Source organism: Carex rostrata, chromosome 9 (assembly GCF_964058835.1).
Source record: "Carex rostrata chromosome 9, lpCarRost1.2, whole genome shotgun sequence".
NCBI lineage: Eukaryota > Viridiplantae > Streptophyta > Magnoliopsida > Poales > Cyperaceae > Carex > Carex rostrata.
In genome coordinates this window covers 2,599,697-2,614,840 of record NC_135926.1, presented here as the reverse complement: position 1 = coordinate 2,614,840, position 15,144 = coordinate 2,599,697, and the positions used below count along the sequence as shown (strand labels likewise).

The 15,144-nt window shown below is 36.5% G+C and overlaps 1 protein-coding gene across 1 annotated transcript; it reads left to right on the top strand.

Moving 5' to 3' along the window:
- Nucleotides 1–5,365: 5,365 nt before the first annotated feature.
- On the top strand, nt 5,366–14,478 carry LOC144559238 (dentin sialophosphoprotein-like protein). Its single transcript, XM_078308241.1, has 8 exons — nt 5,366–5,586; nt 6,632–8,552; nt 8,687–8,805; nt 9,680–11,191; nt 11,647–11,695; nt 11,794–12,044; nt 12,470–12,577; nt 13,724–14,478. The coding sequence occupies exons 2-8, from the start codon at nt 6,834–6,836 to the stop codon at nt 13,944–13,946; spliced, it is 3,981 nt and encodes a 1,326-aa protein (XP_078164367.1). The 5' UTR covers nt 5,366–5,586; nt 6,632–6,833; the 3' UTR covers nt 13,947–14,478.
- Nucleotides 14,479–15,144: the final 666 nt, after the last annotated feature.

Genomic DNA, 15,144 nt, shown 5'->3' with positions numbered 1-15,144 from the left:
TCCTTAAAAGAAAATTTCAATTTGAATCTTTAAATAAAAGCATGTGTAGCATAGCGTGCGATATTTGCGTTACAAGCTACGCGCTATAGCGGACCGCTATTATTGCTATAGCAGTCGTAGCTGAATTAATACACTTTATCTCATAGCTTAGCATTTAAGGTCCGAAAACACTATAGCGGTACTTAGTGCGCTAATTAGAACACTAATATAAATGAATACACAAATTTAAATCATGAGGTGGTGGCAAGCATTTCTCAGCTATACATTGATCCACCCATGTGTACAATTAAAGAGAGATTATTTAACGATGACTTGCCTCGATAGTATTTTTCTAAATTAATTTATATAAGATTGGTTTTTTTTTTCAAAATACGTTATTAAATATATAGATAAAATACGAGCTAAATTATGAATACTTCATAGTTGGGTTTCAAGTCCATTAAGAAACCAAGTCAATAAATAATTTCTATCAATGAATCAATCATGAATTAATTATTGTCAAATTTAATTGTATGGTTGAAAATAATTTAGCTAATTTTCGATAGTACTCCTCAGTATGTGGAGTGTACCTAATTCAACTCAATTAATATATTGTTTATCTTTCAAATTTTTGGTATATTCTTTATGTTGTATTCAACTCGATAGCCTTCTCCTCGGTTTAAAATTCAATTCTGTTTTTTTTTTTTTTGAAAACTTGGTAGTAGCTACCAAGGTTCGTGATGGGGAATCGAACTCTCGACCTTTGGGTATAACAACTCTAGGACATTTTCCTAACCAATTGTGCTACCTCCCCTTTCTCAAAATTCAATTATGTTTTCAAACACAGTTTATTCCAGAGCAAAGTCGGAAAGATGGATGATCCTATATTCGTTTAATTTAAGAGCCGTTCAATTGGTGATTAATTGTTCAAAGTTGCATTAAATTTTATTAGAGTCGTTCTGCAACACAAGTAGAATTAAATCTTAATATGCAATAAAGAATTCATGTTTGATTGTCTTAATATGTGAATAGAAACTAAAAAAAACTTAATTTAGAGGTAGAGATCCCTTAAAATCCGAGCAAAAGATTAAAATTCGGATAAAATGAAGCTAAACGAGATGATCTTATTCTCACTAGGTAGCCGGTATTCAGAAATATTAAATGAGTAAAGAAATTAAAAGAGACTAAAAATACTCTAAAGAGGTTTAATCCAAAATTGACGAACAAAACTATTTTTTTATAAATATAATATATGCACCATACTGATCATACTATAATGATGGATTTAAATTTTAAAATTTGTTTTTGACGATTGCCAATATTGTTAGATTAAAATAAACAATTGCCAACCGCTAATTAACCTATAATCAAAATGCTTGCATTTTTATTTCACAGTATTTTTGTTAATTGATAATGTTGAGATAAAAAATTGAACTATCCCTTTTACATCACCTTCTTAAAGATTAACATTGAAAAGAATAAAAAATTTCGAGGTCCTTAAATTTGGTATTCTATTACAAATTAAACAACAAATTTGATCGATTTCTAATTCTATTGAATTTCAATTTAATCCTATCACATCATACTTTTGATTTTTTTTTTTTTTAAAAGTGGGTATTAAACACATGGGATATCACTTGATAATAACGACTTATCTTGATGGTCTTGATAATATATTTACAAATTAATTTAAATAAGGTTAAAATAAAAAAATAAAATAAAAATGAAATTTGTTGTTGAATATACAGGTTGAGTACCAATTAAATTTTATATATTTAAGTATGGTTTGGGCCCTTGGGGGTTGCATCAATAGATGTTAATGTTAAATTGTTTTAAATTACTGGATGAACAGTAAAACATACTTCAAATTTTATCATTTTATAAATATAATATTTTATGTAGACAATTTCATGCATGTTTATTTATGTTGTGATCTTGGTATGCATCAAAATGAACAAAATAACAAAATCTGATCACATCCAGTTTTGCTTCATCGTACTGAGATTTTCTATTTTAATCTTCAAAGAGTAAACTAATATTTTTTATTATTAACTTTATTTTATCTTCTCAGTACCATAGGTCAACTTATGATTCGAAAAGGTTCAGCGGGGTCAAAAGTTTATGATTCGGAATTAACTTTTGAGTTCGAAAGAGATCTTAGTCCCATACTCCCATGAGAAAATTAAAAAAAAAAAAGTATCGGAAAAAAATCGTGAATAATTTGTAAAATTTGCAAATAATTTAGAAAAAATTCGGAAAATCAAATAATACGCGAATTGATCCGCAAACAACTCAAATCTGAATTATTTGTAAATCTTCTTACGATCGATGCTCAGTAGGTGGTGTTGCTAGTTGCTACCAAGTGATACTGTATTCCTGTATTTATGGAAAAAAAAAAAAAAAAAACTACTGTCAACTGAACTGAATTAACATTTTAAAACCACGTGCACGCATAAGTTAACTCATTAATTTATTGTCATTACATTATTTAATGCCTAGAACTAGATACGTACAGCGTACACTATATTCGTTTGGATTTTACCTATCAAACCTCATCATTGGTTTTATTAAATTGCCCTTTTGTAATAATGCCCCAAATAAATTATTAATAAATAAAATAAAATAAAATAACTCCCCCGAACGGTGGTTACTTTTTAGTCGTTTTCTTGATATTATAAACACTTATAATGTCAACCATATACGACCTTAAAAGAATGTCAACCATGCATAAATGAATCCATCAATGTCACATGACACTAATTACAAAATTGACTGGATAGACTTTAAACGATTAATCTAAACCGTTCAAACCGATCTATTTTATGAGTGATGTGTTTATATTTAGTATCAAATCAAGCGGTCAAAAATGTTGAAAAATGAATGCATTAAAATTAACTTAAAAACTCACATATTTGACCGCTTAACTTGATACTAAATAAATTTGAAAAATTATAAATTTTGCATGTAAACGCACAATTAATGAAATATATCAGTTTGAACGGTTTGAATTACCCGTTTGAAATAGATTTTATAGGTTTTGGAGTTGGTGTTACATAGACTAAAATAGCACTGATGTCATATTAGCCAGACTCTGCATAAAATACACAAAAATATGAGTTCATACTCGTAGAACTAGAGGGATACTTTGTGCCAACTCAATTTTTCTCTTCAATTCTCTTCATATTTTTTTTTAGAAAATTATAAGTTTAAGTCTCATTCTAGATTATTTTGTTCTTTCTAAAATATGCTTTTATTTATGTGTTCATTAAAAAAAAAAAATACTTAGTATTGTAAATATTTATATAATTATGCCTCACTTCAAAATTTTATCCCATCCTACTATACATCTTGGCTCCGCTATACAGTTAGTCCATAAAAGACGCATGAAATATGATAACCAAAAACAATACTATTATAACATTAATGTGATGAATGCAAAATATTTTTTAAGTTAGCAAATTGGTTTAATTAGTATTGAATTAAAATTGAGAATGAATATCATTTGACGTTATTTTAAAAAAAAAAAAATCTAAGGTTACTGACAAGGAAAAAAAAAACAGTTGCACCAATACACATTCTCTTATAGTAGATTTCGAATAGGTAAGTGATTTTATATATCCTGTTGAACCAAAAGTGACTTGAGCAAGTTCCTTTCAGATTTTTCCAAAAAAAAGGTTGAGTGAGTCTATGGTACTATGCATATCACAGGTTGTTACCGTGCTACGGCTCTATATTTGAGTTTTTAAATCCTAACGGTCGATCCGAACCGTTCATCTTGTTCTCCATATTAATATGTGTTTGGAGACCAAATTTTACATTCTTTGAAATTTTTACTATTTTTTTAGATATTTAGAAAATCACTTGATCTGAAAATTCTGGACCATCCAAAAACAGTGATTTTCAATAAATCTAAAAAAATAGTAAAAAAATTTCAAAATATGTAAAATTTGGTCTCCAAACACATATTAATACGGAGAACAAGATGAACGGTTCGGATCGACTGTTAGGATTTGAAAACTCAAATATAGAGCCGTAGCACGGTGCCAAATCGTGATATGCATATTACCATAGACTCACTCAAAAAGGTTTGTGTTGAATTTTTGAGCAAGTTACTTATTGCAAAAAGTAAGCTTCCCGTTTTTATCGCTCCTTCTCAGCGTATCATTTATACATATGTTGAGATCAACCATTCAGTTTTTTTTTTTTTTTTTTTTAAAAGCATTACACAAATTGTTAAAAAAATGAGAAAGTACGATCGTGGTAATATATAAGTTGCTTGGAACTTTATTCAAAAGTATAAAATTTACTAACAGTAGCAACAAAATAGACGATTAATGCTTTTTATTCAAAATTGTTTTTTTATAGTATTCAAATTTGTTTGGTTAGTATTGTATTTTCAAGCACAATGCGGAAAGATGATAACACTTAAATAAATACTAGCGACAAATGAATGCACTTTTTTTCTACCGTTATGGTATTGAATTAGAGAAGATTTATCAATGAGAAGCAAAGGTTTAAATAGCGTTTATCGCGTCATAGCGGAATGGTTAAAAAAACAACGCTATGTTCATATAGCGCGAAATAGAGCGCTGATGGAGATATAGCTCTTATCATCTGAAAACGCTATAGCGCACTATTTAGAACCTTGATGAGAAGGGTTCAAATGTTTTTATTTTTTGTGTCTTCATCGTGCTTTCATTTTTAACTTTTTTTAATAATAACAAATTTTTAGTATATATCAAAATAAAACAGTTAAATGTGTTCTATATTATTTTAAACACATACACATAAAAAGTATCACTATTTGATTTTGATTTATTTGAATCAATAAATTGAAAATTTAGTGTTCAAAATTCATTTGCATCGGTGTATTTTTTTGTAAGCTCTTAATACTAAACCAAAATAAAATAGAAATATCATGATCTATGTATGCATAGAGAAAATAATATAGATTATATTTAATAGTTTTATTTTAAAATTAAAATTTTAAATTTTAAGTTATAATAATTTTGAAATAGAGACATAATGCATGCAAAAAAAATTAAAGACATTCGAATTAATCAATTAATGAATTTATATTCAAATATCGCACAACAAAGCCAGAAAAGGAAATGAATATCTTTTTAGGTCATACAAAAAGTACAGTCGATAAAGTCAATTTTATTACACATTCGAGTCAATTTAAATAAAGATTTAAAAGCAAGTGTGAATCTCTTTAGAGGAAGCAGAGAAGAAAGAGAACGTGGGTCCGACCTGGCAGAGTACTGCCAATCTCCAGTTCTAATAACTGGAGAAATTCGAACACTTGTCTCCTCCAGTTCGTTGAATTCTTCGCCCCAATCTCTCTCTATCTCTGTTTCTCTCTCTAACACTTTATCTTTGCCCTTGAGCTAGACTCGAAACCCCCAAATGCACCATTCTCACACACTAGGAGAAAAATTTGAGAGAAACAAAGCGAAAGAGACCATTTTCTAGACCTCAGCATCCTTTTCGTCTCTCTACAAACCCTAACCCTAGCTCGAGATCCTCGCTGAGGAAACCCTAACCCTAATCGCCGACTCCAGGGCGTTCGATCGTCATTCTCCTAGGAAATTCCTATCGATCGAGGTTAGTTTGCGAACAAACCTCTCAGCTTAGCTCTTTGTTGGGTTAGCTTGTGTTGGATTGGAGGTTTTGGCTAGCAAGCTCCTGAATTGGGTGCTTGATTTAGCTTTTTTGCTAGATCTATGTACTATTTGCTACTGAAAGTGCTATAATTGCAAAATTGTTCTTTTTAGAAGAACAGGTTCACTTCTGTTGTTGTATTTTTAGCTTAATTTGAGCTGAGTATGCACTCATGTTCCATGTGATTGAGCTCCTTCGAGCCACTTTTAGAACAACTTTTGGTTGATCATAGCTTAATTTCAGCTGAAAGAGTAGCTATTCTTTTGAGAAATCACAATATAGTGGCATTGAGCTTAGTTGGGATTACTTGTTGGTGTAAATTCATGTACTAATTGTCTTTTTTGAGATGGATACTTTGGTTCCGATCTTTAAACTTTGACACCTTGAGCTCAGCTCTCTATTTTCTCTTCTTCTTTTTTGTTTTCACATGATCGTTGATGTGCAACTTTCATTGTAGGTATCACCACTTCTTTGTTCATTTTATCACGTTGCACGTGCTTTATATTTATCTCTTTCCTTTTTCTTCCAGATAATCCTGTAAATGCCTGAATTGCCAAAGATACCAAAATTTCAAATTAAAAAGAAATATGATATACTTAATTTTTCTAGAAACTTCTTAAACTATACCTAAATGCATCAAACCTGTGTAGTTACGTTCTTGTTGTAAAGCAATCAAGAAGCACTGAATGTCAGGCTTTATTTGTACTTACCTGCATCAGTTAAATTGTCCGAGTTAAAATGCATGTTAGAATATGGTCTAAGTGTGTTTTAAAAAAAAAATAGGGTCTAAGTGTGAAAGACACTACTTCTTCAATCACATGTTTGTTCTATTAAGATCGTGCAAAAGCAGTCACTTCTCTTGTTTCTTTTCCAGATGTTACCTTATTTCAGTGTGTCGGTAATTTAGCACACGGCTACATTCTATACTTAGAATGTCATACATTCTTATCTATGTTTTATAATTATTTTTTACTCTTTTGTTTCTTAGGTCTGTGCAGCCAGATCCTCTTCTCACAAACTACGAGGAGGAGGGACTAATTTGAATGGATAGGCCTATTTATATAGTAAACAAAGTTATTAAAGGGGCTTAAGATACATTGTCCTAGGATCCATACAAATTCACCCAAACTCAACAATCACATGTAAAACCAATCAGTTGTTTCATTATAGCCAATAGAAATTCGGTAAAGATGTCACAGCTGTGGCAACAGCAGCTGCTGTACAAGCAGATGCAGTTACAGGAACTGCAGAGACAGCAACAGCAGCAAGCACAAATGAATGAGATGCCCGCATGGCAAAGTAATAGTTCCTCTCATATAGCAGTGGCGAACCCCTCATCATTTCCTGCACAAATGCAGGAAATGCCCTCATGGCCAAATCATTCCCCTCAAATGGTAGCAAATTCTCAAACCACTTTGCCGACTGGTAATGTAAGCTGGATGCAGTATGGCACAGGGCCTCCATTGATGAATAACTTCACAAATGGTGCCTTGATGCAGCAGAATAATCAGCTCCAGGCCATGCGATCAATGGGGCTGATGCCCCCACAAATGAACCCGTCCTTCTATCAGAATTCCCAGTACATGGGCATGGCTGGTAATGCTAACACTGAGAACATGTTGAATAAGGCAGTAGGTAGTGGGGTCCAGTCAGATTCATTCAGGCCGTACCCACAGAATGTACCCGACTCAGGGTTTGCATCAGATACTGGTACCACACCATCAAGTAATAATACTATGCAGAATTTCTTAGGGAGCTCTTTTAATAGTGCACCGGTCCAGGATAATGCAAACAGCTCGGTGCAAGACCATTGGTCGTTGCAGGATAAAGCAAATCAGCCAAGTCAGGCAATGACACATTCAGGGCCCACAACTGGAGGGTCTAGTTTGGATCCAGAGGAGGAAAAGCTCTTGTACGGAGATGACAACTGGGTTGGTTCCTTTGCTAGAAGTGCTAGTGCTGTTAACTCATCAGCTGGGGGTGGTTTCGTAAATTCACTGGATGACAATGGCAATAATTTTGGAGGCACATTCTCTTCTCTGCAGAGTGGAAGCTGGAGTGCTCTAATGCAAGAGGCACTGGATGTATCCAGTAGTGAAAATGGCCAAAATGAGGAATGGAGTGGACTGACTGTACATAAAACTGAAGTAGCAGCAGCCAACCAGCTTTCCTTATCAAGCAGTACCATGAACAACCCCAGTTTACCTAATTTTCAACCAAATGTTGAAGAAGTGCCCCATAGCAATCAATTATCTCACAGTCATGAACAAAACCAATCGCCAAACGGGATGTGGGCACAACGACCTGAGAACAGTGCACAGTTTGCGCAGAGGGGCCCCCATGGTGTGTGGGTTCAACAACAGAACAGACCTACTCAAAATATTAACAATCAGTCTGGGAATAACAGGCAGAATGGATGGAATTCCAATAACACCCAGTTGCAAACCAGTGATAACTCGAGTATGTTAATGCAACCCCCAAAACATGACAGTGGTAAGAATTTCAGTAGTATGAATTCAAACCCATCTAAAGAGAATCAAGAAATGAGTGTGCCAAGGTGGGCCCAACAGAGGGTGGATTCATCAGGAAAAAATGTCGCCGAGAGGAGAACTGATGAGGGCAAACAAGAAAGCCCTATTTTGTTTCCTAACCCTAACCCTATGAGCAATGCTGGCAGTGGATTTTCCTCACCTCAGCTGGGCATTGGGCCTCACGTGTCCCATAACCAGTCGATGGGTAATTTGGGAATGAATTTTGGGACAACCCCTTTTGGGTCGCAGCCTCATCTGCATCCTCAACTGAACCAACAGCCAGGTGCACAAATGCCAATAAACCAAGAACAAAGATTTGGTGAACAAGGCCAAAATTCCAGTGGCATGTCTTCTGACAAGGCAAATGAAATGGCGAAGGTGCGTTAGTTTTCAACCTGATCTCTTTTGTCCAAGCATTGGACCTGTTTATGCTCTAGTTGACTTGGTCTGTACCATCCTATTTTGTCTTTTTCTTTTTTCCATCTTAAGTGTAATTTCTGGTGCAATTGCAGAGGCATACTGGAGATGAGGAGCTTAATTCCAGGGTTGGCATGCAAAACAAGGACACCAGTAGCATGCTATATAATGGATCGATGCCACTTTTCTCTCAGAACAGAACAAGTCAGCAAAGGTAACTGCCTTAATCAGGCCCTCTGGCAATGCCCTTAATTTGTGATATAGTCAGATATAGTAATCAGGCCCTCTAGCAATGCCCTTAATTTGTAATATAGTCAGATATAGTAAAATCTTGATGTCTTTCAAGGCAAAATTCTTTTGAGTTCCTTCAAGTTCTTTTTGAATGATTGCTCTGATATCTAAGTAAAAAGCTTGGAAGTTTTATATTTCTGTCTTTTCAGTTTGGCCAGCAGGGATCCACTGCTAGAAGTTTTGGTGCCAAATCAGTGCAGATAAAATTAGCTTTCAATTAACCTTGTTTAACGTTTTAATAACAAGCTAATAGGTTTGATATCATATGCATGTTATATTCTGTGTACACAGATTTTCACCATTGCACCGTGAGCTGACAAAAACAACAAAACAAATATTACCAATCTTTACTCTCTTGATGCCTATCAAAATGACATCCAAATCCCATGCCCCATGGTTTAATTTTTTTTTTTTTTTTTTTTATGTATTGCCAATGTATGGCACAGAAAACCATTGGCATGACTACTCAAACAAATAGAAGATAACAAAGTCCATCCCATTGTGGTCCCCTTGTTAATTTTGTCTAAATTGAGACAGTTACCGTACCAAAATTAAACCATAGTTCCATCAATACAGAATGTTATTTAACTATTTTCATGGAGGTTTAGGGTTGTATTGTTGTAAAGTGCAATTTTCAAGAAACACATTATAAAGGATTTCATAACAGAATACTTCAGCCAAATGTACTTGGGAATTCCTAGTAACAGTGGTCCAGATGTAGTCTCCCTTGGGCAGGTTGTGAAGGCAGTACTGATTTATTACTCTACTTGCATCTAATGCATATATTCCTTCTGCAGTCAAAACATGCTCGAGCTTTTCCAGAAAGTTGAGAAGGTGCCCAAGACTGATAATTCCATTACACCTATGCCTGGCCAATCAGGTTTCGACACATCTACAACTCATCCCCACCAAAACCAACCTTCTCCAATGCAAGGCTTTGGCCTAATGTTGGGTCCCCCATCTCAGATGCACCCTACCTCCAGTCATACTCATTCTCCTCAAATTTCCATTGGCAACAAACAGCCCGATCGTGAAACCCTAGACAATAACCTGGCTTCCACCTCTCCCAGCCAACATCTGGGACCACCTACTGGTACCGGTTCAAGTTCTCAGGGGGAAATGACAGAGAACATTCAAAACCAACCCAAGCAGGCGGCCTTCTCCCCAAATAATCAAAACCCATCTGATTCTTTGAACCGGGGTATGAGTCAACCAGGTCGAGGTTCAAATCAGCATCCTGGTGCTGCCACCATGTTTAAGAATGTGTGGACTAATGTTGCACAACAGCGTAATCTTACACCCAGCATAATGCAATCCATGATGTTACCACGAGCTAATTCTGCTAGCATTGGCCAGTGGGGCCCCACTCAAGGAAGGAAGGGGGATTCCGATACCGTTCAGCCTGATATTGGAACAAGCTCTTCTGGTTTGCAGAATCAAGAGGACAGGCACATGTTGGAGGGCAACTCCATGAAGGGCATTTCTGGTTCCAAGAGAGGAGCCTCAGAAGTAAGTGGTAGTTCTGCAAGCGGACCTGCCATCGGCTCAGATGGTATCTTACAGGGACGCCCGCTTACTCCAAATGCTCCACAGAGCACTTACTCGCTTCTCCATCAAGTGCAAGCCATGAAGGGTGCAGATATGGATGCAGGGAATCGGCTTGCCAAGAGGCTCAGGGGTCCTGACCCCAGTCCAGATACTGACCCTAGAATGATTCAACCAGACCCAAGAATGATCCAAACAAGCCCAAGTGCTCTTCTTCCGGACGGTAAAGCCGGTGGGGCACTGCAAGGTCAGCTTACTCCAGACGGCAAAACGCTTAGCTTTATCTCAAGAGAGAATGAAGAGAGAACCCCCAATGTAACAAGTGCACCAAATGTACCAACTGAGAGACCCAAAATCAGTCCACAAATGGCCCCTTCATGGTTTGGGCAGTATGGAAACAACCGAAATGGCCAGAACCTTCCTGCTGTTTATGAGGGGCAAAGAGCAAGTGTGACCCCCCAATTCAACTTCCCTAAACCACCATGGAACATGGAGAACAATGAAAATAGTAATAATAACAATAAAGTTACCACCGAGAAAGCACTTGATAGAAGCCCAATTACCAAGTTTGGTCAACATAATGTACTCCCTAATAATGCCGCATCGTTGACCAAGATGGGGGTTAATGAGCTCTTGCCATCTCCTCTTCAATTAGGCGCCGTTGCACCTGAAGTTGTAAAAGAGAAGAAGCGAAAAGATGGTGCAAGGAAGCTTGTTCCGTTTCACAAGGTTATTGAAGTTCCGGAGAGCATAAGAAGCACCAGGTGAATTTTTTGTTCTGTAAGGCAAGAAAATCTTGTCTGCCATCTGTTAGGAACAGATGATTGTATGGTGGTTGTTTTGGCTTGCTATGTTTCAAGCTTCTCCCAAGTAACTAGTTCTATGTTGATAGTTTGCAAAACTGGTCTTACCAATATGCTGTTAGACGTTGTGCCAGAACTAAGGCTGAGTGGTCTGGTGTTTGATTCTGATACAGTCGCTGGCTAGTTTAATCCCTCTGCAACCTGCTGTAGAGTGCCATATTTTATTAACATTCCTCGACTACAACCAATCCATTTCCAGAATCAAACAAAAATCTTACATGCTGATAATAATTCTTAGGTGCTGCTGAACAGCAAGATACAGTTTTGTGCCAATGTATTTCTCAGTTTTTCCACAAAAACATATTTGTTCTTTACAAGTTTTGTAGATCTTAATAAGTCTTAACTTGTTCTTACAGTGTTGTGGAAATGGACTGGGCTCAGACTACTAATAGGTTGATCGACAAGGTACATGTTATTTTTATCTTGTCTTAACCTCTATTTGAACTCTATTATCTTTTGTTTGGTTGGAAAATATCACATAAAACTCAATTCTGGTAACTCAGTTGGAAGATGAAGCCGAGATACTAGAGGAAGGACATACAACTGTTGCTATTCCGAGAAGACGGCTAATTCTCACTACCAAGCTGACTCAGCACCTTATACCGGCCGTTCCTCCTCGGTTTCTCAGAGCCAAAGCTGATACAGCATATGAGAGCATTACCTTTATGGTCTCAAATTTCGCCCTAAGAGATGCTTGCAGCTTGATTTGTTCCATGGGTAGTGATTCGTGTCTGCAATTGAAGAATGAAAATGTGTAAGTCACATTGTATTAATCAGTACTTGCCCGAAACCAATTCTCAATTAGAAAACTCTGCCTGCAAAAAGTATGACTCCAGTTGGGTTCCATTTTTAGCCTACCCCAACCTGTTTGGGACTAAAGGCTTGGTTGTTGTTGTAATGTAAAAACAAGGAAAAAGACAAACCCAACTAAAACAATTTTACTCCAGGAAAATACATCTTTATATCTACCCAATACTCTGCTATGTTAGTACATCACAGAAAGCTGATACAAATTTCAGTGGAAGAAACACATTTTGACAGAAGGCCATTTGAAATCCTATATCCATATATCGATGGTAAAGCTACCTAGTACTGGCATCTTTGATATTAGTCAGTTCAGGACTCTGTAGATTATTGAAAGTGATATTTTTAACTTGTTTTTTCTTTTAAACTGTCTAGTTCGTCAGAAAGAAGCACATCCATTGAAAAAAGAGGAGAGAGTTTCTTCTCAAAGGTTGTGGAGGCCTTCAATGGGAGGTTCAAAAAACTAGAAGACGGTTTCATAAGGTAATTTTTTCCTCAAGCTGCACATCTAGACTATACAATTAGTGAGTGAAAAATGGCAGTGAGATTTTGTTAAATTTTATGAGTTGGAATTTGGTTAATATTTCAAGAAATCAAGAGTATATCGGCAGTTCATACTTCCAATAATCACCGAGTAGACTGTACGATTAGTGAGTGAAAAATGGCAGTGAGATTTTGTTTTCAACTACTGGTTTCCCTTGCCACATTGATTTAGACCGATCCCTATCCCAAAGTCTCTTCCCATATATAAGGAAGCCAACCTGTCTATTCCCAAAGTCACCACATTGATTTAGACCGACCCCTATTCCCAAAGTCACCATTAATTTTTTTGCTTCGCTGCATCCTCAGCTTTTCAATTCTAGATCCTCTGGACCAGGTACCTAAGAACTTAATTAATGCTATGCTGATTAGGACCCACAACTGTTAACAAATATAACACGCTCCCTACAAAAATGGAAGTATCTGGTCCCTTGTGTCAAGGATACCAGTATAGAGAACTTCCTTTGGACCAAAAGATCCAAACATCATTTTGTTCTTTCCATTACTCACCCCGTTACTCTGTCCCTCTTGCCTTGTGGTTAAGCATGTCTTTAATTGGGACCCCTTTTTGGTTTTCCTGGTTAAGCATGCTTTGCAATGAGCATTCACATCAGATCACCACATTAGGCCCTAACATTGCTCCTGCTGCACCAGGCTGACACTGTAGCATCTTGTTGAGTCTTGTTTAGCATTACCCCATCAGGATCCACATCACACCTCTGTGGGACCCCATGTCACATGGTTTTGTTGGGGATTCTATGTCAGCTCGCTTCATGGGGCCTGCATTGCATGTCTTACTGGAGCAAATCGGCTCACCTTCTTGGGTCCCCTAGCCTTGTGAAGCAATGCATGAGGAGAGCGAATAGAGAAGAGAGAATGTTAAGAAAGAGGGAAGAGAGAAACAACAAGAACAATGCAACAGAGAGAGAGAGAGAGCACATGATGTTTGTTCTGTTGATAATGAAAAAAAGAATTTTTAAGGACCAAATTGTGTTGTTCAAGGACAGCCGGGGAGCATAACCTGAATTTGCCTTTCAATTTTTTTTTTAGAACAAATCATATTCTTATTCCTTACTTTCAACGTTTCAGATTGAACAAGAGGACATCTGTACTGGAATTTCAGTTGGAGTGCCAAGAACTGGAGATGTTCTCTGTAATTAACCGTTTGGGGAAGTTCCACCGCCGTCACATACCAGATGGGCCAGGCGGTGACCACACATCAGTTTCTAGATCCTTATTACAAAGAGCTTTCACTCCAGTCCCCATGCCTCAGAACATTCAAGAAGGTGGGATCCACTGTTTGTCTCTCTAACAACTTAATTCCGTGCAAGATTACACCCCGCCACCCCCACCCCCACATGAAAATCCAAAGCCCAAGAAGGCCAGAATTGAAAAAAAAAATCTACAGGTTCAATCATGTTTGATCTGTTGTTGTGGAAGGGAGGGTAACAGAGTATAGTAATTCCCCACCTGTGAAAATTCTATTGCCCCATTGTACTACACTCTAGGAAGTAGTTTTTTTTTGTATATTGTGGGAACTAAGGAAATTAGTAGGGGGAATAGAGATCTTTGGTAGGACTATTCAGCTAAAAGTGCGACTATGTTGGATCTCTAGAGAGCAGGAGTCTAGGGTTGTGTTGTTTCTTTTGGCATTCTTTTGTATTCCCTCTTTATAATATTAGGTTTGGCTCGTAATTTTACTGAGCAAAAAAAAAGAAAAAAAGAAAAGAGATGGAATATTTTGTTCAGTGGATAATGCTTCAGCGGGTGTAAATGAGATTTCAATTCTCCCCTTTAGGGGGCCTTAATTATTATAGCCAGATTTTTCTGGTAGGTTTCAGTGATTTTGATTGTAATTTTTGAAAGGTACCCGTGTATGTACGTACCATTGAAATAATGCAACGTTTATCGTTCAGGGGCATAGATTTTTACAGCACGCAACAGTTTGTTTTGCGAAACTTATATTGACAAGTGTTCAAAGTTCAAACAAAAAATTTGGCTCAACTTCTGAGACGAAAGTATTGAGAGGCGGAGCTGAAAAAGGTAGCCACATTACGTTGAATACCTAAAACCTTTAGTTAACGTCCGAACGATTCACATAGTAATAGCAATGGTGTTACCTCTCTCAAAAGAAACAGCCAAGGTGTCAGGTGATTTTCAAAAATTTGACCGTGGTCTTGTGTTTTTTTTTTTTTTGATAAAAAATCTATAGATATATCATGTCTATAATTACGTCATTACAGGAGAGCTATAGTACTAGTAGCAGCATGTATGTATAGATTTAAGCCTAAATTGCATATCAGGGCGTATCGAGGTTCGCTTACCCATTCTTACTAGTACATCAACTAAACACTAAACACTCTATTACAGAAGTAAGCAAGGAAGAAAAAAACTGACACTTGTTCGTGATCTGATGGAGATGAGTGAGTCTCAGCAATCATTCTTGCCCTCAACAAAATACGTTGGGTGAAAAACAAAATAAGTCTGGATTATCCAAAAGCGATACAGCC

Excerpts from the sequence above, each read along its gene's own strand:
- LOC144559238 (XM_078308241.1), top strand. The coding sequence starts at position 6,834 with ATGTCACAGCTGTGGCAACAGCAGCTGCTGTACAAGCAGATGCAGTTA. Across the intron at positions 8,806-9,679 it reads AACAGAACAAGTCAGCAAAG|TCAAAACATGCTCGAGCTTT; the intron begins GTAACTGCCTTA and ends TTCCTTCTGCAG. Across the intron at positions 11,696-11,793 it reads CTAATAGGTTGATCGACAAG|TTGGAAGATGAAGCCGAGAT; the intron begins GTACATGTTATT and ends CTGGTAACTCAG.